Genomic DNA, 21,511 nt, shown 5'->3' on the forward strand with positions numbered 1-21,511 from the left:
GAATATTCTCAATAAAGACGTTTTCTTCATGAACTGATGGACACGTCGATGATGTTTCTTAGTCTGTCCTTGACCTTGGAAGACCAGCATCAAAGTGAATCAACATGTTGAAGTTGAGTCAAGGAAGGAGAATCAAGGGGCGTGCCTAGGTAGTTAGTGGGGTGTCAACCAGCTCCCAGGGTGGCACCCCGCCATGATATTTGGGGAGATGAGATACGATAACGATACGATGCAATGCGATTGCGATTAGATGAGCCGAGATGCGATGGCATTCTCGGGAGTCAAAAGCCCGGCAAAGTCTGCGGCGTGAGGAACTTTCTGGATAGAAGGCTGGGGGGAAAGGGCTTGATTCGGTTCCCTCCCCCCCATCAATTACTCTTTGCCATGTCGTATGCATTGTATTCTCTTATCCATATTGCTTGCATCTATACTTGTTAACGTCAATCATCCAGAACTGGAGGTTGTTAGTAATTCGCAGCTTGATGACTGGTCAATTTTATCGCATCTCATCACTCCTCCGAAGAAAAGTCTCCTAGAGCCGATGCACAAGCTTTTCAGCATATCGTATGATTGATCACGCCAGCCCAGCTAATATGATTGGTCTCAAGTTTCCTTTGAGAGAGTCCGTAGAAGAAGCAAACAAGCCTCAGTCGGCTGAGAATAAGTTATCAGTCAAGTCTGGCTTCTAGCCAGGGTTGGCAAGGCTGAGACGACGGATCGGCGCCAGTGCCAGAGGAAGAGAACCAAATTTCTCGTGCCATGGTACGGCTATCAACTAGGTGCTCCAGCAAACATGATGCCTTATTAGCTCGAGAACGTTCCTTTGGAATGACAAGATAATAAACAGTTCAAGAGGTTGAGAGTTCTGGTGCGGAATACTGCCCAAAGCCATTGACGCCAATACTCCACAATTCAAAAACCAGCAATGAGAAGACTCCGTAAAACTCTCCATAGCGTGAATCTTTGGTGGCGCACGCTTAGAGCTCGGTTAGAAGCTGCTTCCCAGCGCCGTTGACTCGTAAAACTCAAAGCCCAAGGCCGGAACGTGGCAGTTGCTTGGTAGATTATTTCTCATCGCCAATTTCTACACGGATGCAAATAACGTTCTGACCGCTAGCCTTGTCGCGAGCGATTACGATCCAACGAGGCTGACGAACCGTCAAAGCGGTCCGGAGCTAGGATGAGTTGGGCAGTCCGTGCAAGTGCCCGATAGTGGCTTTCTGCAAAATCAGGCCACTCTTCAATGCCAAGGTTAGTAGAAAGCACCACACATACGTATTGTGAAAACGTTGCCGGGCGTGGTGTGGCTTGAAGTCCGCAACTTGCACCCTTCCTTCAATGATAGTGCAAATATACTGTACACTTGCACAAGCATTATTAGCTCATAACTTGAATAAAGGAGGGTCCAGAACTGGCAGTCAAGTCAACAGTAGTCAAAGTGGTGATTTGTCTGACTGCTTTTGGCCAAGACTGCATTGGCATTCATCTAAGGTTGATATTGAGTAATGGTAGCCAATAACTTGCCAATTCTGATAAGACCACAAGGACCTCAGTACATCACAACCCTCGGCGCTTGTCGTGCGCAGGCGGTAAAGCGCAAACGGCACAGACTTGTAGAACTGGTGGGTGATGGTATACCGGCCGGTAGTCTTCGTTGGTTCCCTTTTTACCAGGACAGGAAGCTTGGTAGGTTCCAAGGGTCTTGCTGCATGTTTGACATGCTGAGCTAATGGAGTTCTGCGATCGACGTATCCATGCGTGGGCCCAGGATCTCAGATTTTTCAGAAGTCTCTTGTGTCTCCCTGCAGCCCTGACGCAGTCCCTAACCCGCTATGCATATATCGAACTCATGGAGCTGATGAATCAAGTCTGGAAGTGTCACTGTTGTCGTAGACTTCGCCTGCTGGTGGCCCGTAGGCTTCGGAACACCACTGACGGCCTTCGGTTTTACCCTCACGAAAAAGGGGTGTATGGAAGCACTGAAAGCGGTGTGGTGTGCTCCCGGGACGGGCAGGATCTCACTAGCGCACGGCGCCCTGGGATCAGACGATCGCACTGTCGAATCCGCCCCACAGCAAGCCAGATCCCAGGGTTCCCGCCATTCCGTCCTGGTGTTGATGGTCGATAGACCCCTGTCCTTGTTTCTCCTGAGCTCAATAGGAATCCATCCTTTTGGAATGATTGCACGATATGTTGTGTCAGATGCTTCGCCGCTGGTCTTCAGCCTAAATATATTGTACCTTCTTCATGATCGTGGTATCTAATATGGTGGTGACATGCACAAATCCCTCTCGCGAGTGGCAAACAGCTCACAAATCCGTTTAGGATATCTGACTGCTCAATATGATGACCAACTAGCGACCTTGACCGAGCGGGAATCTGGGCGTTTGGAGGAGCCACGGGCAACTCCTAAACCCTCACCGATCGCTTCGGGCGCAACCCACCCCTGTCAACTCACAAAACACAGTAGGACTTGGCGTAGCATTGGAATCCGCCACCGGCACTGTGGTGGATATCTCCATCTGCATCTCCGTGTGCGCCCCGGCAATGTTTCGAGGCCAAGGACTCAAGGTGTAGACCCAGAAATCAGGAATCGATCTGGGGGCCTCTTTGTGGAAGCACGGCCACGTCATTCTATCGTGATCCGATCGGCTGGCGTTGGCTGAATGTGCCGTGGGGACGGTCTTACTCCCCCAAAATCTTGCTCTGCTCGTGAGGGCTGAACACCCAATCAACGATTATTGTCAGTCCGCACAAGGGTCGCAAAGGTCTTCGCGGTAGTCGCCATTGCGAGATGCTTAGTTTCGAGAATAGCACCATGTTTCGTTGTCGGCAGTTGACAAGGCGTCGCATGTGAGGCTACTGTTTCCTGGCATCTTATTAGAGTAAGCTTTACATAGCAAATATACGATTGAACAGTGGAGGCCTCATGCTTGATTGTGTCAAAACGCTTACTCAGAAGAGGGTGTGATCACCAGTTCAGTTTGACACGGCATCTCAGATTGAGTCTGGGGTTTGCAACGCATCATGCACGATGTGAAAGTACTGCCGAATGACTCGCCATATCACATTGCTGATGCTGCACTTATCAGCATCTCAAGAAATACTGTAAGAAAATGACAAGCATGTCCACAAATCGGCTCTCGAGAAGGGGCTGGCGACGAGCTGGCCTTGTCAATCAACGTTATTCGTTGCTTTTTTGAGTGCTGTGCATCATCGAGACCGTTGGAATCGAGAAGCTGCAGCGCACACTTAGGTACGTCGGGACGAGTGTGGTTGGCCAGAGAATATTCAGTGGTAGGGATGTGCCGTTAACCAACCACTGATCATATCAGATCTGTTTTGCGTTAATTATGTACGGCTGGATGAGACCTTGCCAACGCCCGTCACATTGGTCCGGGGGTCATTTGGGTTAAGTTGACTGCGCGAGATGTACCTCAGAATACCTGTTTGTGGTTAAACTCTCGGCGAATATTATACGATATCTGTGCCGCGAGAGCACCCCCATGTTTAGGCTAGTCTTAAGACCTGTCAGAACGACCATGACATCCAACGCGAAGGCAAGGGGGGGGGCTCATTGTCGACGTGTGTCTGAGTGTGCTCAACAGCATGAATCCTTAATGCATAAGGTTCCTTTAGGAAAAGATGCCCTGTTGCATTGTCGGTTTTGTTAGTTTAGGGGATCTTGGAGAGCGACTTTTGTGAACCATCGCTGGACCCATGTACAGAGTCGATTTGCGAAGATCGAAAGGAGGCCAGTTGATGGCCAGGGGGCCCTGGCGGAGGGCTGGAAGCCGGGGATTGAAACTTTCAGGCTCCTGTAATGTATGTAGAGAGCGGCGGCGCTTGCATGAGACCCATCGGGGATGATATACCAAAGTGACACTTTAGGTATCCATGCCGGCAACCACTCTGTCACTTCCGATGGCTCGCGCTGATCAACATCGGTTGGGCTGGCGCAGGTTTGAGGCCAGCCGAAGTCGGATTGAACTTCAAAATTCAACAGTGGCAGCGAGATGACTCTAGTTCAAAATGACATTGAGTGCATATCATATGGCTGGCTAGGTATTCATATCACTGCTGATGACGATATGCAGTCAAAGAGGCGTTTGCCTTTGACTATCTCACGTGGAGGTAGGGACTAAGAACATTGAAAGCTGATTCTCAAACGAGATTCGGCAAGTGGATCGTCATCGATGAGGACGAGAAGGGCGGGGAGGTTCAATCAAGAGCCAGCCGCTGGCCATTATCGTTACAACAGCGCGCGTTGGTCTTGTCTCGTGGAGTTGACAAAACGCGGCCATGGTTCCCAAGGTGGAATGTCTGGTTAGTTGAAGTTAGGTTAACCGGTTGTCATAATAATTTGGCATGACACAAACTGCCTGGTGAAGGACAAGGAAGCCCCAGCGGGAGATTGCCCCGTTTTTCCCGTAAAGTTCAACGGGGTGCCTGACTGGGAAGGCTAGAAGGATCCAACAAAACAGAATTACCAACAGCAAGACCCTGTGCTGTTAAGAATGACACAAGGTGGACTTCATTGTAGCATCGTTATGCGAAACATGAACAAGTTGAAATTCCTATAATCAAAGTCTTTTGGTCGAGACCAGCATACTATAGTATTCAGAGTTCTCTAGGTAATCGACACTTTGCAGATCCCATATGGTAGATTTCATAATAAACTTTGACGAACTGCCGACAAAGTTTGGTTCCTGGACCTCGTATCTATGACCTATGGTAACTTCAAAAACTCGGGAAAAAAGCAACGATTAGCCCTGGAAGGGATGCCTGTCAAACGGATGTGAACCAGAGATTGCATCAATACCAGGAGCCGATGCGTAGATCTATATTTCCTAGGACAAGGGAACCCAAGGGAAGGAGAGAAATGTTATGGATGTGGACCATCTCCATCACGCGTGTGAATTCTTATTACGGCCAACAAGGCAAGTTGCCCGAGCTTCGAGCAGTATAATCTCTCCACAATCTGCTTCTCGAGCGTGATATCATGTGCCAGTAGTCGAGGTTCTTTCTGAGATCATGAACTTTTGCATTGTTAACAAGCTTGACATCTCCAAGCCGTCTCATTCGGCCCCGGACCCACACTCGGACACGGCGACGGTCATCATCAAAGAACGCTTGTCTCCAGTTCGTATATAACTAAAGTACGTATTATAAAGCCTTCTCCTATAGTGCAAGCGTTTCGCCTGCACGGGTGGAATGTTGCCAGTTGGTGGGATTCGAGAGGCAGTTCGCCCGTCGCCCTGCATTTGCGGTCCACCACGTGTGTTCCCAGTGGAGAGGCCATCCGCATTCAGTAATGGTAGCCTTTGGATGGACCAACCTTTTACCTGTTTGTAAGTTTGTAAGTTTGCTAGCTTCAAGTCAAACACGTTTCTGAGGCCCCCGGCCACAGTTAAACTCCAGATCCACCTGCAAGGAGGTCATTGGTTACCAGTCATCAGATAAACCACCCGGAAAGCAACAAAAAACCCCCGAGGATGAGACCTCACAAGGCAAAGGGGGCTGTTCTCCAGTGCAGTACAGCACCTTGGATACCAGAACAGGAAACGGGCAGTGAGCGATGCAACATCGTGGGAGACTTGCTCACTACCGGGGGCCATAGTCTACTCCAGTTGAACCATTGGATCTGGCGACTCTGTTTTCTTTGGGTGTTGCCAGCGCTGCGGGACAAAGTGCCCGCGGTGGTTGATACAACGTCACGGTTGAACGATGCAGGATGCAGGATGCAGGATAGCATCGGCCGATACGAGGCCTCGGGGTATAGCGGATCGAGGTACCTGGATCTTGCAGTGTGTCCCGTCCGTCTCAAGAAATCGACAATTTAATATTAGTAGACCGAGCTGAGACGGGCGCATCTGATCTGGTGTAGTGTGCGGAAACGCGCCCGCAATCCTTAGTTCAGTAGATAGATGGTACCTACCTACGTACCGTCCGGAGGCGTGAATCAAGATGGCATCACATAAAACGCCCCCCGCTACTCCCGCCGACCGGGACTATTGTCCGGGGGGATGAACCTACTGTACACTGCAAGTCTTGAAAGGATTGTTCTCGTCGTTACTGTACCTTTGAAGGGAATGAAACCCAAGGTCAGTTGGTGACTGCTCAGGGTTCACAAATATGTAAGAATCCATAAGTGTCTGATGAGCTGGCTGTGTAACAGCAAAGCTGATGTATTTCAACCTTATCGGCCGTGCACCCCCCATCCTCAAGAACCTCACCAGTTGCCTCTTTATCATATGCAATGGATGCAATATCAATAACAATGGCTGTTTCGTACAACTGCAGGCGGCGAGCCAGTGGGCGTTATCGGGGGAGGCTGGATGGCTACATTAGTGCTCAAGGATTAAGCTTGCCTTGGTCAACTACCGCGAAATACTTACTGTACTGTAGTCCCACAGAGCGATCGACATCAGACCACCTCGCAAGCCTTCGCTGCAGTAGACGATGTTCTAGGCTTCTAGTCTCCCTAGCCTGCCATGGTGTGAGATCTAGCTGTGCCGGCCCACAAAGCCCAATCCGATTCTCAATATCCAGCGTGTGGTGGCTTGTCCAAGGAAGGCTTAGTAGCAACTCAAAGACACGCATTTGAGGCTGATGGTGGGCGAAGACAGGCTGCCAGTGGCTCGAATTGGTCTCTACCTCCAACCGTGCACGACGCCGCATCGTGGGGATCTCATGATCGCTTCCACATGAATGCTTGGCCTACTAGGAATTAGATATCCCTTCAGCGCAGGGGATAGCCACAATGTTCGAGATCTAGTCCCTGACGACATTAGCTACCGTCCTGCGTCACACAGTCACAGTCACGGCTCAGCACAGCACAGCATCTTCACGCAGGCCGGGCCTAGCAAGCCTTTAGCCAGTAACAATCAACTATCGGTTACTTGGCCATTGGCTGACCACCTAGAATCGACCATCTCGGCACATTTGAATCGACGATTTGTCTCTAGCGTTAGATCCCGGCCGTTGGGACTTTCTCTTCTGGCCTAACGCCACGAGCTCGAACCGAAGGAGGGCGGTGTAACTGCGTTGGGTTGGTGTGTTTTGACGGTTCAATACTGGTATTGCAAGTCTTCTGGTAAGAATAAATTTGCCGGAGATATCTCCCCGCGATATTTTACCCGATATAAATAGGTTTGAGATACATATGGCCCACGATGATCCGTAACAGACGAGGGTATCCGCATTGCTGGAACAAGAAAAAAAAAAGATAATGAATTTGTGCTTTTGCCGATTGCAAAATGTGGGAGTCGGGCAAGTCGGGCACCTTTCTTTTTCCTCAGCCGGGCGAAGCATGCATGCATGACCCTGAGCACCCTATTCTAGTTCATGTCTGCTATTCCCGAACCTGACACCCCTGACTCGACATGCAGGTAGGGGCCAGCGATTCGTTGAATGTTTCTTGCCTTGAAGAATTTGCTCTGTACCTCATGCCGAGGTAGTCTGTGAAAGTCAGTTTGTGCATACTAATGCCTGTCAAGTGCATATTGGAAGGTCGAGTATCACATGAAGGGAAAGCTCGGCTGTCTGAGGTGTCTCTCAAGATGTCGGGGCCGAATGAACAGTGGTTGAGTCTTTCAACGAAGATAGGAACCCTTGGGCTACGGGCCGAGGAGGGGAGACGACCGTTAATGACAGTTCTGTATACAGCAGAGAGGACAGCATGACGGAAGCACAAGCCCAAGTCCCGTCGTCTCACTGGGCGGCACCCTAGATCGAAAGTGTCTGAGCCTCCATGTGCACATTAATGCTCTTGTGATGATGATGGGCAAGATATTGGCCGTTTTGAACAAGTGCAACATCATAAACAAGCCGAGTAATTCTCGTATTGGCCATCGAACCCGTGCGGCTGGCATACAAGACACAACGAGTATACGGATCCGATGTTCGCCAAGGAGTCACCATGCTTGTCCACTGTTAAACATAGGGACAAATTGCTATCCGATTCGCTGTATCCAGGGCCTTTGAACATGGAAGACAGGTGGTACAGATACAGTACCTAGACGATCGAATAGACCCACGAACAGGCAAATGCTTGCACATTGGCGGCTATAGAAGACAGTACTGTATTGGAGGTGGCAGAAAATACATCATGACCCGGGGAACAGGCCGGATCGGATCGCAATATGGCAAGAAAACGTATGACTCGGGAACAATGATGGACTTTGCCGCCAGATGATTTCGAGAAAGCTTCGGGATTTAGGGGTGGGTACGGGAAAAAAGAAAAAGCAAGGAGGAGATTTAAGATGAAAACTCGTGATCCTGCAGGAAACCCAGCATCTCGAGGCTTGCATCGTGCTCTTTTGATCTTGGTGGGTCGATTTAATGTTGAAGGTCAATCAAGCTAGGCCAGATTGGACAGATTAGGAACTGACTGCCGTTCGAAGAATGGAAGCAATTGGGGCTTCCATCGGTTCGGTAAATAAGTGGGCTGCTCCAGTTTTCGGCAGGCCTTTCTTTCCAGCAGCCCTGCGATTTGGGCGCCTCAGCTGCCTACACCGTTGGATTTCACCTTCAGTGGTGGAGAGGAAGGAAGGCTAGAATGACTAGAAACATTCCATTTCCATTCACCCGTTGAACATACACACTGTACTAGGCATAGTCCCCTTTACTGATTGAATTCGATTGCCTGCCAGTAGTACTTGACATGGCAGAGTTTTCCGGTGAGTAACATCAATAAGGCATCCCTGAGCAAGTTCGGCTAGAAACGCGATTCCTGATGGCACAAGCACAGGACGTGCGTAGTATGTATGTACTGGTACTGCATTGGCAGAATTCTCCGAGTCGTGCTAGTCCCATCATTGAGCAACGTAACGCCGTAGCACTGCAGTAGTTAACAGGCGAGCTGCAAGATATCTAACGCCATCATATGTAGCTAACAATAGTATGAGATCCGGAGAGCCAGCTTACCAGAATGTCGGCTGGATGTATCGAAAACTACTCAATGCCAAAGTACTTGAGGTCAGGTTCCAGGCAGGAGGATCCTTATAATCTTCGAGATACTTCACCATATATGAAAACGGGAGCATTTAATGGAATTGCATGCATGTGATAGCCTACAAAAGTCACCGCCTTCCCGATACCTGGGCAAGATCGGCTATGACGAGCCTACACATATATGCTACTCTTACATACACAAATTAGGTCGCGTGACACGGCGGTTTTTGGCCTGGCCTTAGGGGTCATGGATGTTCCTAAGAACATGTTTAAACTCGTCGACAGTGAAAAAGATACTTTCCACACTTTGGAGAAATGGCAGAGTGACGAATAACCAGACAAGACCCAGTCTGCTGCTCGCTAAGCTCATGACAAGACAGACGCAATTGACTATTCAGCGGCACAGGCACAGCCGATGCAGTCCCAAGCGATTGGAAACAGCATCGTGAATGATATGTCTCTCAAGGGAGGATGTTCACCACCCATGGTGGTAACTAGCAGGGAGACCCATGTCGTGGGAGCATCATCTGCCATCCTAGAGGTGCATGGAGGTAAATTCGCGTGTCCCCAAGGAACAGGACCCTGGCGGAGGAGATTAAGCAATTCATCGACGTCAAGAAAAGGCCAGTGCTTAAAGCATCCCTTCTAGACTTCTGGAGAACTGCGGCAGTGCCATGTTGTTCTAGGTTCTTTTGATATGCGACATTGGTCTCACCTCTACCACATTAATGGCACGAGCCCGTGCAGATCATGATTCAGTCAGGGGCTTTGTGATTGCAAGGTCACATCTGAGGGTCACAGCCAAGATGATAGAGAAACGAGGCTCATCACCAGGCAAGTGAAGCATCAAAACGAGCTTTGACATGCGTCGAAGCCCAAAGCTTCACAGAACAGTAAGGGTACACGCGCCTTTCCTATTTTGTATGCTGTTCTGGAAGGACAGTGAGAATGGGTCGGCGGAGATTACATGAGAATGCGCGATGAACCACCAGGATGATGCTGGGGTGAGAATGGATCGGGCAACCGGGATACGACGATATGATGTACAGTGAGTACAACACACTTATACCGTGTAGCGTTAGTATCTCTTATGTCTTCCACAGCATTCGTTTTGAGGGGCAGGCTAGTGATGCGATCTTCTGCTTGACCTGAAGTTTCATGATCTGAGGCAAGTAAGCCATGTGCCTGTTATTCGAAAGGCGACGAATGCAATCACCAGGTCTTTCAGCAGTGGGACAGAACTGAAGTTAGTATTACACGATAGACTTACTTTGACTTGATATGCCGTGGCACGGTCTGGCATTGGTCTGCACTTAAATGCATAAGACATGCCATTACTGAGGGTTACATCCTATACTCGTCAAATTTATCGACCAAAAGCCATCTACGATTAACCATCGGCTGAAACATGACGGACTGTCGTTGGGCGATACGTATTGGATGGCCTAATGGAAGCATCTTCCACTACGTTAGTACTGACGAAGCGCAAGCATGGCATCTACGTATTCATCTCATCTCATCTTGGCTTGTCAGGAGAGTGGAGTGGCGACATGCCCACCACACGTTCATCATGGCGGCGCACTAATCGAGGGCGTGTCTGATCTTGAGAGATTAGGTCCGCGGGCCATCTCTGCTCTGCTACCTGGGTAATGTGTATCCGCCAGAGCGGCACCCAGTCGACAACTTCGCATGGTGGCGGATGGACCATCCTTGCGGAGCCGCGGGGGCCGTTCGGATTGGGTTTCTCCCACAAGGGACTACCTGCGAGGTACACGTGCTGGGCTCAGATCAAGTGCAGTCTGGTAGCTCGACAAAGTTTCTTCCATGTAAGTTCGACGGGTTCCATATGAGACCTCCTGCTCCTTAGCCAGGTGGGCATAAGATGCTGACGGCCTGGTCCTTGCCCACTGACGTACCTGGCTGCGGTGCCGCCCATACAATGGGGCACCCAATCTGAGTATGGGAAGCGGCCCATCTCGCGCATCGTCCATTGTCCAACATTCACCAGTTCGTCATTGCTCTAGGGACTTGATGAAGCGGCTTGGCATCAATGCTTTGAATATGTCCTCGTTGCCAAAATCACCATAACCATCGTTGCTCATCCCATCGTTCCTAGACGCTCGATGCGGTTTGCAGTATCACCCAGCTTGCCCGTCGTTCCTCAGCGACTTCGACACTTGAGCCTTGGGTTTTCTCGTTCTACCTCCCGTATGTCAATCTCGCGCATCTTCCATCTGAGCCATCATATGTAATGTTTCTCGCTCTTTGCCCCTATTTCTCTCAATTTAGCGCTGAACTCCTAGCTCCCACGCCCTTAGCGCATTGTGGCAGGGGATGGGGGATAATGCAACTGTATAATACAGTTGGCAGGGGACCTGTGCTGAATCGAAATGTGATGGGCCGATGGGAGACAAGTTTCCAGCTCAGTGAGAGAATGCTAAGTTTCAACAATAACACTCACTGCAAACCACTCTAACAAGGCCTCCCAGCCAGGGATCTTCTTCCAATGTGCTTATTTTTCTTTCTATCAGAAAAATAGCAGTCCCGGGTTATAATTTCCCAGCAGTGACTCGCTCGCTGATTTTGCCCTCATTTTTTATTCATCGCGATACGACGCTGAAAAAAGACCCGAACAAAGATGGCTCGTGCCCATGTGGGAGCTTCATAAAAAATCATAAGCACACATTTGAGTGGTGTGGTTTGGGGGCGTCTCCTTGTGTTGTTTGTGGACTACTAAAACCAGACCGCTGCTGACCCCAGGAGCAAGGGCCCCCGGAAGTCGTACCATTTTGCCCAACTTGAGATTGGAGATCTCCAAAGCCTAGACGCTACTGCACCAGGCTATCGTCATGCCCCAGCCATTGGTGCAAAGCCTGGGTCAGTGTTTGAATCGACGGCAATGATGAAGAGTACACCAGTGTCTCGTCTTTTCTTCGACCCTCACCTTTTGCTCTAGCGCCTCAGCGACAGCGACAGCGACAGCGGCGCAGTGATGGCTGGTGACTACGGCATCCTAAAGGATGCATACTGATGACGAACATGGCATGTGAAGAGATGCAAGTTCCCCGAGATCTTGCTATAGATGAGATACCACAGCCAGCCCTAGGGCAACATGGCCTTCTCAACCTTTGCCCTTGTCTGCTTCATCGGTCACTGATCCTTGTTTGTTCTTCCAAGCCCCACACATCCATGATCGATTCTCTTCGGATCCCTACCGCCCTCCTCTCCCCACCCATACCATATCGTAAACCGTCATGCCATCATGTCCCCTAGCCAGTGGAAGCGAACTTGAAATCCCTGTCGCGTGGGCGGTATCTCTACCCGCGACCGTTTCCCCCAGGCGTCACAAATCAACGCCGCAGCATGAACGCTTGCTGAGGCGCGCTTGCTGATCGACTTGTTTGTGACGCTGGATGTCTTGCTCAGGTCATGGTTCCAGGGATAACATTGACAATTCTAGTACGATATACCCAGATGGCTTCTCATAACGATAGTTATATGCAAAGAGGACATCGTTGATTCGGTAAGGAGCATTGCCGTATTTGATCGGGTGATCTGGATAAGGATCTCTGACAAATAACCGCGCCGCAGGCCCCCGGTACTGTACCGGTCGATCCATGCACTGAGGAAACTGACAGACTCGAAAGCTCCCCCGGTTGGAGGTTGGTGCACTACGTATTGTACATATTGGATGTTGCAGAAATGGTTGTTGCGCTCCCCAATATGCGCGTGCTTTGAACTATGGATGCATCGATGTCGGAATTGATCTGTATCTCCCCCCGGGCAAGGCGTGCACTGGCTCCCATGTATAGGTTATGCTTGCTTGCTTCCGCGCGTGCAGGACTGGATTAGGTTGTTGCTTGCTTCTCCCAGGCCACCTATTTTCGGTGGTAAATGGATGACAATGGAGGCGCCGATCTCACATCTGATCTCCTTGTAGTGCGCTGTTGGTGATTCCCAGGAGGTTGTGCTGCTTGGGTTTGGGGCCTTCTAACTATACCTTGCGTTCCCTTGAGACTACCCGCACGCAGTCTTCTTTCCTTCCTTTCTCTTTCCTCCTCCGTTCTTGCCCTTTGTGTTTCAACACCTCCCTCTTTCCCAACCTTTTCCCACCTCCACATTCCCGCAGCAACAAATAGATTGCTGGCTCTTCTCTTCTAAACCTCGATCTTCGATTCTCCTTCTCTCTACTTTCAAGTCTTATCCACATCGTTTATACTATACTGTGCTTTTCTATATCCTCGCGCTGACTCAAGCGCCTGCAGAGACACCACCGTCCGCAGCAGCAGGATTTGTCCTTGCCCGCCATTCTAGTGGCTCAGCGCTGCCCGGCTCCGTGTCTGTGTACACTATTGTACCTTCTTTTGCGAGTCAACCAATCCCTGTCTAGTTGCTTGCACAGGAGACAGAGTAGTCAGCCCAGAGGAGACGGAAGAAAAAAAGAGGCCAACATCAAATTCGAAATATCAAGACTAAAAACAACAACAAAACATTGAGATATACAGCCACGAACGCTACCGCATCTGCATCAACTGTGGTCAAATCGCAAATTTCAGTACTGGATCTGATCAACCATTTTGACACATACTAATACCCGACTTCGACTCCATCTCACGCCGCGTACCAGCCGTTTTTCAAGGTCGTGTCGAGCCAGTATTCACTACAAAGTTTTATCGATTGAGCATTTCCGCAGTCAAGTTGCTAGCTTCGACATCGCCGTCAACGGGTGCAATCCAGTGCGTGGTTTCTTAGCTCCACTCGTCCATTCTCTCTCTCCTCATTCCAAGCGCTACGTTCCCAGACCCCGGCCATTGGATCAGTCTCGCGGCAATCGACCTCCTTGAGTTTGCGCTACTCTGGATTCTCGCCCTGTCCTTTGGAGGAGGAGTATCATCATCAGCAGCATCATCGTCAATAGATCAAGCTCGTTCCCACTTCTGAGGAATCCTGAATTTGGCGCTCCCCCTGCCAGCCTTTGAACGACCCCAAGCCAACTCAAGCAAGCCCCTGTCGGCCAGCCAGAACAAACCCAATCCGAGCCAGGACCTCTATGTATGGCGGAACCCCCCTGCCACTGTCCCGCTCAGCGCCACCACGAGGGCCCTTGTCGCTTGTCCATCGCACGCCAGATCTACCCACCCCCTTGTGCCTAGCCTGGTACCTACTATTTGTTTCTCTCTTCGCCTCTTTTCATTTCGCCTCATCGGCCCCTCCCCATTTTGACACCCCATTGCCAACCCTCACCTGAGTCCATTGTCACATCTCCCACCCTGGTCCCGTGTTGACCCATTCCTGGCTTCTTCAGTTCTTTTACTACTGGAACCTCATTCTTTACCACCCCCCTCCCCGTTTATTCGTACTGCTGTTTTCCTTCACCCATCACATACACCCCCAGCCGGATCTAGCCAGGTCAGATGCATCTACGGCCTTAAAACAGTCCCAAATCATCGTTGGTAATTACCAGATCCGCTATGGAAGCGGCTGACTCTGGAGCCAGGCAAAGGTCTGTTTGAATCCCGACTTGAAAGTATTCATATTTCTGTCTGCCCCTCCCATATTAACACATTTCTTGTCTTTACAGCCGTCATTCTGCAACCAATTCAGAACACCAAATACACCACCCACCTCAACCCGATCAACCATACTCCGATCATCGCCATCACCATTCCTACTCGCGGGATATCTTGTTGGACAGGTCGTATCGAGAACCTTCCGCCATGGCAACGGCAACCCTCATCACACCGGCCGCCCATTACCAACCTCAACCTCAACCGCCTTTCTCCAGTTATTCACAACCCAGCTCTGGTGCTGCCAGTATTGCCAACATGATCTCTGAACCTCGAAAAGCAGCCGACGATCAGGAGCCCTCAAATCGCCAGTCGCTGCCCTCAATCTCGGAGGTCATCCAGGGCACTAAACCTGGGCCTTATCCTGTTGCACATGCGCCGGGTCTGCAGTCAGGTTCGAGTTTGCCGTCGCCCTTCGCACCAGCTCCCCGATCGTTCCCAGAGGCCGAGAAGCGCTCGTCTCCTCAGCCTCTCCACCCGACCTCATCCTTTCCTCGGCAAGATGGACCTGCGTTTGCGGACTCTCCTCGTCCTCATTTCAGCAACCGACCATCGCTCCCTCCTGTCTCTGACCGTCGCCAGAGTCCTTCGGCCAAAGCTGATCTACCTCCACACCACCACCACCATCCCGAGCAGAAGCTTCCTGAACCTCACCACCCACTCAATGGTGCATACGCTCATCCCCCTCCGCCCCCTCCAGCTCCTGTCGCATACCAGCCTGGCCAGCTGCCTCCAGGTCAAATGCCTCTGCCTGCGTATCCCATTTCCCCCAGACATGGAATGCCACCACATATTCCCGGATCTTACGATCCTAGAGCGCCTCCTCATGTGGACGACCCTGAATATGCCCGAGCCAGATACGAAGCTACAGTCGACAGGCACTACGAAAGCTGGAACTATCAAGACTCATTGAGCCGAGTAAGTCACCTGAGTTGCATGTTTCACCAAGAACATAAAACGCTGACTTTTGACAGATTGGCACCTCGTCTCGTACGATTTTTAACTTTGCCGAAGCTTACAGCAGAATCGCTCAAGAACAGCACGGAGCTCATCCTATCCCAGCTCGACTGCCTACCGAACGAGAAGTTAGCGATATGCTCAGCAATATCGAACTTGTCAAGAGATCACTGGAGCAAGTGCGTGACTTGGTGCAAACTTCGATCCAGAACGAACGAGCCCGAGAAGGGTCCAAGATGAAGGGACCTTACGAGGAAGAGCACGATGTGAACATGTACGGCGATGGAATGAAGCCAGCGTATGGTATCACAGAAGTTAAAAAGCGTCGAGGTGTAAGTTTCTGGCTCTGATTAATTTCTTCAACACTAAACTGATGATGGACAGCGTGCTGCTCCTCCTGGACGATGCCACAGTTGCAATCGAATCGACACCCCTGAATGGCGACGTGGACCTGATGGAGCCCGGACTCTCTGCAACGCCTGCGGGTTGCATTACGCCAAACTGGAAAGAAAACGCCAACTCGAGGCGAGGTCGATTCGCCCTAAAGATGAGGCTCATCGACAATGAGGCCCTTGGCTTGATGGTTTTGGCTATATTACGACGTGCTCATGGGCACTTGAAGGCATTGTGGATAGGTGCTCGGTTGTCCCATGAATGACTTGAACTCCAGCTCGCAACCCGCATGTCTACACATACACACTCGCCTCACACATACACGCATACGCACACATCTTCACGTTTAATAATACCCGATCCACAGAACGGCGACTTTGCGTCGTTCTCTGTATATACGTTTTTATAACTGGGATACCTTGGGCTTTGAGCAGGGACCCGCAGCATAACAGGCGTTTGTCTAATTATGGACATCATGTTTACCATGGTGTAACTTTTGAATTCATGGGTGGAGAGAGGTTTGACTTTCTAGACAAAAGAGATTTCTTGGGCCACGCGATAGTGGAGAAATTACTGGGGTGGGCGGAGGGCAGCGGAGAGCAATCATCGCAACATCAGCAATGGAGGTGTTTGTTGGCCTTGCTCCTACGGAGGAGATAGGAAATTTTATATGGGGTGGGATTCGTTATACTGGGAGGAAAACTACAATGGTTTTACGGCATGTATCCAAGCGGAAAGATTACTTGGCATGAAGAGGAGTAAATTGAAGGTACCAAGGACATGTGTCTAGGCCTATCGCTGAAAGCAACGCCAACAAGGCCAGGGAGTCTACAGCAAAGGAGATGTCAAGGGCGGTAAAAGAGAAATCACAAAGTGACTATGCCGAGCTCGAATGTGCACATATCCCTGTGACAGTCTGCAAGTGTGAATGTGAGCTTGAGTATCATTTTACGCAGCCCAATAGAAGCAGCGGATGCAGAGACGGAAGTATTTGCCACTTGGGCATCGAGACTATCGAAAGATTGGCGAAGCTTAATTAGTCATTTCTGGAGATGAGGAACGATCATTTGCCTTGGTGGGTTAGGAGTACATCATGATATCTCGGCCTTGCATAGATCTACAGTGTCTTGCTTTAGTGTTTAGAAGAAGTGGGCGCATTGCAGGTACAACAAACAAACAGACAGGCGGATAGACAGACAACCCAGCTTGTTAGTATGTGCTGGATCGAATGTATGAAGCAAACTGTTCCTCTACCCTTTTCGAGATCATCCATTCCCCGTAAGGACTACGAGACGGGAATAGCGGGTGCCAGCTCATCTGTACGGGATGTGACTTTTAAAACAGAAGCCAACAAGGCAATGCGGGCCAGGGCACTGGAGGCATTAGTGAGCAAGTGGTTCGACAGGCCGAGTTACACAGGACAATAGGGGGTAGGACATGGGAGACGAGGACGGGAGGGGAGGCCGATCAAGGCACGAGCGGGAGATCTGACGAACGGGTAGCTTGCTTGGACTCATCGGACACGGGAACGTGCGTGCATGTACATGTGCTTCTGAGTTGCTGGCGATGGTGTTGAGGATGTGAGTTTCTGGATAGGCTACGTAGTACAAGACAATATAGACGAGACAAGACGAGACAAGACAAGATAAGACGAAAGTATCGAGAAGGTAGTTACCATCATAAAAGCATTATGAGATCATCAGTCATGTACGTGTAAGTGTTAGTTATTCGTCTGATATAGATATTATGTTAACTCCCCATGCTAGGTTCTCCATCCGATACTTGTATGGGCCATGACAAACCCAAGCACAGTATCAGTAATGTCAGATACATTTTCATGTACAACAATACATCAAAAGATCTGTCTGCGTGCGATTGCGAAGTCATCCCCAGACCAGACATACATAAATATGTCTTGATGCCTGAACCACCCAAACCCGAACAAATCCACCAGACGGATGTGCAATGCAAGAGAGGATTCCACAAGGCCTCGTATGCGCTGTTTCTTGTGATACTTGATCAGAAACATGGCTGCAAGCACGCGATCTGCACGTCTTTCCAAGATCTTCCCTGGTCCTCCCCTATTATATGGTGAGTTGAACTGTAGGACAGGAGCACAGGAAGGATTATATAACATACAGTCTGTGGCAGAGAGAGGGAGGGAGGGAGGGAGGGAGGGAGGTGAGATGTGGATGAGAGACTCTCCCTTACTCTCCTGTATCACAATGGCTGTGACAGGCACGGTGACGGTGACACGGGCGAGAACAAGATAAAAGGGCTCACACCTCTGTGCCGCGTGTCTGCAAGTGCTTGGCTGGATTCTCTGCTGTCGCGTTACATGGCCATCACATGTACGGAGGCTATCATGTAAGTATCCATGTGGCTTCTCCATGGAGGATCTAGGAGTTGGTCTAAAAATTATCGTCCTTCTGTGAGGCTCTGGCGGGTGGCATGCCAAACCATGTGTGTTGTGCATTGCCGTGAGACCTACAGTGATACATACGCCTCTTTACTGAGCAAGTTTTCTAGACTGCAATGTACCTACTGTGCTGTACTGCACATAGAATGGGTTGATTTGACCTTCAGCTAGACCTACTATACATAACACCTTCTGGTGATTCGGGTATAGAAGGCCTCAGACATGACGCCACGGAAGAGGCCAAGGCCCAAGACAAGGACAAGAGACACGGATAGACACTCAAAGACCTCCACCACCACGTTTAAGATGCTAGGACATCTTTGGAAGGAGAACTGGGCGTATTTGTTAGATCACTATTGAGTTGAGTTGAGATGAGTTATTTATTTATCTACCTACCTATGAAAACAAACTCTATAAGATACCGTTTCAACCCTATTTCGTCGTCGTCATTCTTGGCTCATACTTGACGCTCTTCAACCGCCGACATTCCAGAGAGACAAGGCCAAGTTGCGAGACGGGAATAGGGCCGCCGCCGCCACGTGGAATTCCCACCCAAGAGGAGGGGAGCAAGGGTCCTTTTCGAGGTCTCCGGGTCTAGTTCACGGTCTTGTCTCTGCCTCCCTCGGCCTAAGCATATTCTTCACCCGGGGGTCCTTGGGATGGGATCCTGTATGGAGTCGGTACAGACATGTCACTAGCATGGTAAGCACGAGGGGTTGAATCATGGGCTTCGAGTAGACACATGCAAGGGAGAAGAGTATACGCCCGCCCAGACGAGGAGTTGGGGGAGTTCAAAGACAAGAAAGTTGGCTAAGCCACTTAGGAATGTGACAAGCTAAAGGGCCTCGTGGTTTTGCATCAAGGGCGTTTTCGTTTTCGGTGACAGATATCGGTTATTAGTCAGTTGGTTGCCTGCTGGATGTGATGTGAGGGTTTGATCCCTTGCATTTTGACGTTGCATGGAGGTGGATTAAGGGTCTCTGATCTAGCATTTGTTGTATAAAGTAGTATTCTAAAAAGGAAAATAAGACAGACAAGGGAGCTTCGATTTGTTTTGTTTCATTTCGGAGAATGGGCCTGGTTTAACGGAGAGTCCCCTTTGATGACTCTACAATATTGGACATTTGGCAGCAAACAACACAACTGCCGAGATATTCATCGCGGCGACGTCACCTTGTCTTCTTCTTCTTTTTTTTTTTTTTTTTTTTTTTTAACTTTTTGATAGCCCAGAAACCCGTTTCCTCAAGACCAACAGTTGAGTTGAGTTCGGTTATGCATACGCACGCACGCACACACGGCCGAGTCTGGGCCGAAGCCGTCACAACGGCGAAAAGCCACCAACTGGGGACATGACTCTCCAAGCTTTGAAGCACAGTACATACAGTAGAGAGTAGCTAGCAGGTACCAGATCGAGATGAGCATCAGTCGAATCTCTACCGTCGCTACTGCCAAGATCTGCAACTAAGCAAATACCTCGTCGTCAAGATTACACGGCCTGCTAGATCGGGCAAACCCCAGTGGCTCACTCAGCTGGACCTGGACCTGGACCTGGACCGACCGACCGACCGTTGACTTGACTTGACTTGAGCTGTTCTGCTATGGACGAAGTTGGTGGAACGACTGGTCAATTTTTCGATCCGGCCAAGGCAAGATCTGTTTGGAGATCGAGCCTTTAATGTCTGAGAGCTACGCTACGCAACGCAACGCCCAGTTTGGAATGGCGGCGTGCTTCGGCAATTGCAAGTGCAGAACCTACGGCAGCTTCAGCAGGGCGTGTATACTTCCATAGAGTTGATGGCTTACTAGGTAGGTCTTGGTTGTGAGACATGGTAATTTATCGTTATTGGCTAGTATATCTCCTCGTGGAGAGGATCCATATTGGTCATCGTTGCATTAAAGACATATCATATCATATGGGTAAGATATAATGTCTTGTATTTACTCAAAACTATCACATAGCAGGTACAGTACTACTGTGCTGCTGATCCGTACAATATGCAAGTATACCACCGATTCCTTGCATCTCATCAGCTTCAATTCTGCTACAAGGTCACTAAACCCAGCCCCGTGCGGAAAAGATACCGTACAATCCAATACTATCCCCTGCTGTAGATTCTGTTGGTCACCGTTAATACTAACCTCTAGTTGCATCACTAGTTTCGAGACAGGGATACGAGGAAAAGATATGCATTCTTTGTCCTTTCGGGGGCATCTAGGTATCTATCTAATCAATCACCTGTCTTTGTCCTCTGTTCCTGTGTAGAGGTTGCTGATTGCTAGGGTGAGAATGGACGAGTCAGTTGATGCATGGTCAACATGTCTATCATGGGAATTCATGCCAAACAAACCTGCAACTGTGACCAGCGAGCTATGCATGTTTCTTCCTTCATCCTCATGCTGTCTTTCTTGGCCTGTCTTGACCTGACTTGACTGATCATGCCTGATCTTGTCAGTTTGTCTGACCCTCCGGCCTCCGGATCCGGACCCGGCGCGGGATCTCAACTCAACCCGCCTCGGCCCCGATGTCAGTTTCGCGTTCGGATCGGCATCGGCATCGGCATCGGATTCGGATTCGGCCATCTGACTCTTCGGGTGTATCTTTCTCTTTGTCTCTCCTTGGCTCTCTCACTGTACTGTACTGTCTGCCTTGGTATAGCGCTCACATGATCACATCGCCGTTCGACAATCTCATTTCTCAGAGACACTTTCGTTCCCTCTGCCTAGCAGATCTTTTCCCGCTGTGGCTACATCCATTTTCAATATGCCGCACTCTCGCATGCTGCGTGCCTCGAGCTAGCTCGGAGCTAAGAATACCATGTTACAGATCATCGTAGATGATACCCTCCCCCCCCCCACCTCACTAGACTAAGGACCAGAACGGAAAAAGCCAAGATGTCATAAGTTACAGAACCTTACGGCCTAGGAATAAATTCACCGATAATGATAACTCAGTTCTACCGTTCACTATCAGCTGTAGGGAACCCTCACCGGTGTCTCGACTCTCCAAATGCGGCGACCGGTCAAGGTGCCTGTTTGATATCTCTCATGATATCTCCTCAAAACATCAAGGTTGAGACTACACGTCAAATGCCACGCCAAGCTACCCCAATGTGGCTTTTGTTTGCCCAGAGAACAGGATTTATGGATCTTTACGTGAATTCCAGACAGAAAGGGGGTCCCCTGAAAAAGAGAAGCCCCCTTAAACTGCCACAACTCAAAG

The 21,511-nt window shown here is 49.9% G+C and overlaps 3 protein-coding genes across 9 annotated transcripts; 1 reads left to right on the top strand and 2 right to left on the bottom strand.

The window, feature by feature from the left end:
• Positions 1-406: 406 nt before the first annotated feature.
• FOIG_07177 (uncharacterized protein) lies at positions 407-11,528 on the bottom strand (the record flags this gene model as incomplete). Of its 2 annotated transcripts, XM_031206600.1 has the most annotated exons (13): positions 11,417-11,528; positions 10,872-11,226; positions 10,172-10,196; positions 9,154-9,212; positions 8,394-8,511; positions 7,367-7,461; positions 6,399-6,720; positions 6,296-6,342; positions 5,041-5,154; positions 3,727-3,818; positions 2,459-2,503; positions 1,937-2,225; positions 407-454 (listed from the first exon to the last, which is right to left on the bottom strand). In XM_031206600.1, exons 2-13 carry the CDS (start codon positions 10,944-10,946, stop codon positions 407-409), a joined length of 1,329 nt encoding a protein of 442 aa, XP_031063719.1. In that variant the 5' UTR covers positions 10,947-11,226; positions 11,417-11,528. The 2 variants fall into 2 exon arrangements, with proteins under 2 accessions (XP_031063719.1, XP_031063718.1); XM_031206599.1 differs by having other exon boundaries at positions 10,872-11,466.
• A 1,078-nt stretch (positions 11,529-12,606) lies between these two features.
• FOIG_07178 (uncharacterized protein) lies at positions 12,607-16,772 on the top strand (the record flags this gene model as incomplete). Of its 6 annotated transcripts, XM_031206601.1 has the most annotated exons (4): positions 12,607-14,458; positions 14,537-15,440; positions 15,497-15,811; positions 15,864-16,772. In XM_031206601.1, exons 1-4 carry the CDS (start codon positions 14,427-14,429, stop codon positions 16,044-16,046), a joined length of 1,434 nt encoding a protein of 477 aa, XP_031063720.1. In that variant the 5' UTR covers positions 12,607-14,426. The 6 variants fall into 6 exon arrangements, with proteins under 6 accessions (XP_031063720.1, XP_031063722.1, XP_031063721.1 ...); XM_031206603.1 differs by having other exon boundaries at positions 12,607-15,440; XM_031206602.1 differs by having other exon boundaries at positions 15,497-16,772.
• Positions 16,773-20,523: 3,751 nt separating this feature from the next.
• On the bottom strand, positions 20,524-20,871 carry FOIG_07179 (uncharacterized protein; the record flags this gene model as incomplete). The annotated part of the gene is made up of 2 exons (XM_031206607.1): positions 20,524-20,546; positions 20,640-20,871. The coding sequence occupies 2 exons, from the start codon at positions 20,869-20,871 to the stop codon at positions 20,524-20,526; spliced, it is 255 nt and encodes an 84-aa protein (XP_031063726.1).
• Between the last annotated feature and the right edge of the window lie 640 nt (positions 20,872-21,511).

This window comes from Fusarium odoratissimum, assembly GCF_000260195.1.
Source record: "Fusarium odoratissimum NRRL 54006 unplaced genomic scaffold supercont1.10, whole genome shotgun sequence".
In the NCBI taxonomy this organism is placed as follows: Eukaryota; Fungi; Ascomycota; class Sordariomycetes; order Hypocreales; family Nectriaceae; genus Fusarium; species Fusarium odoratissimum.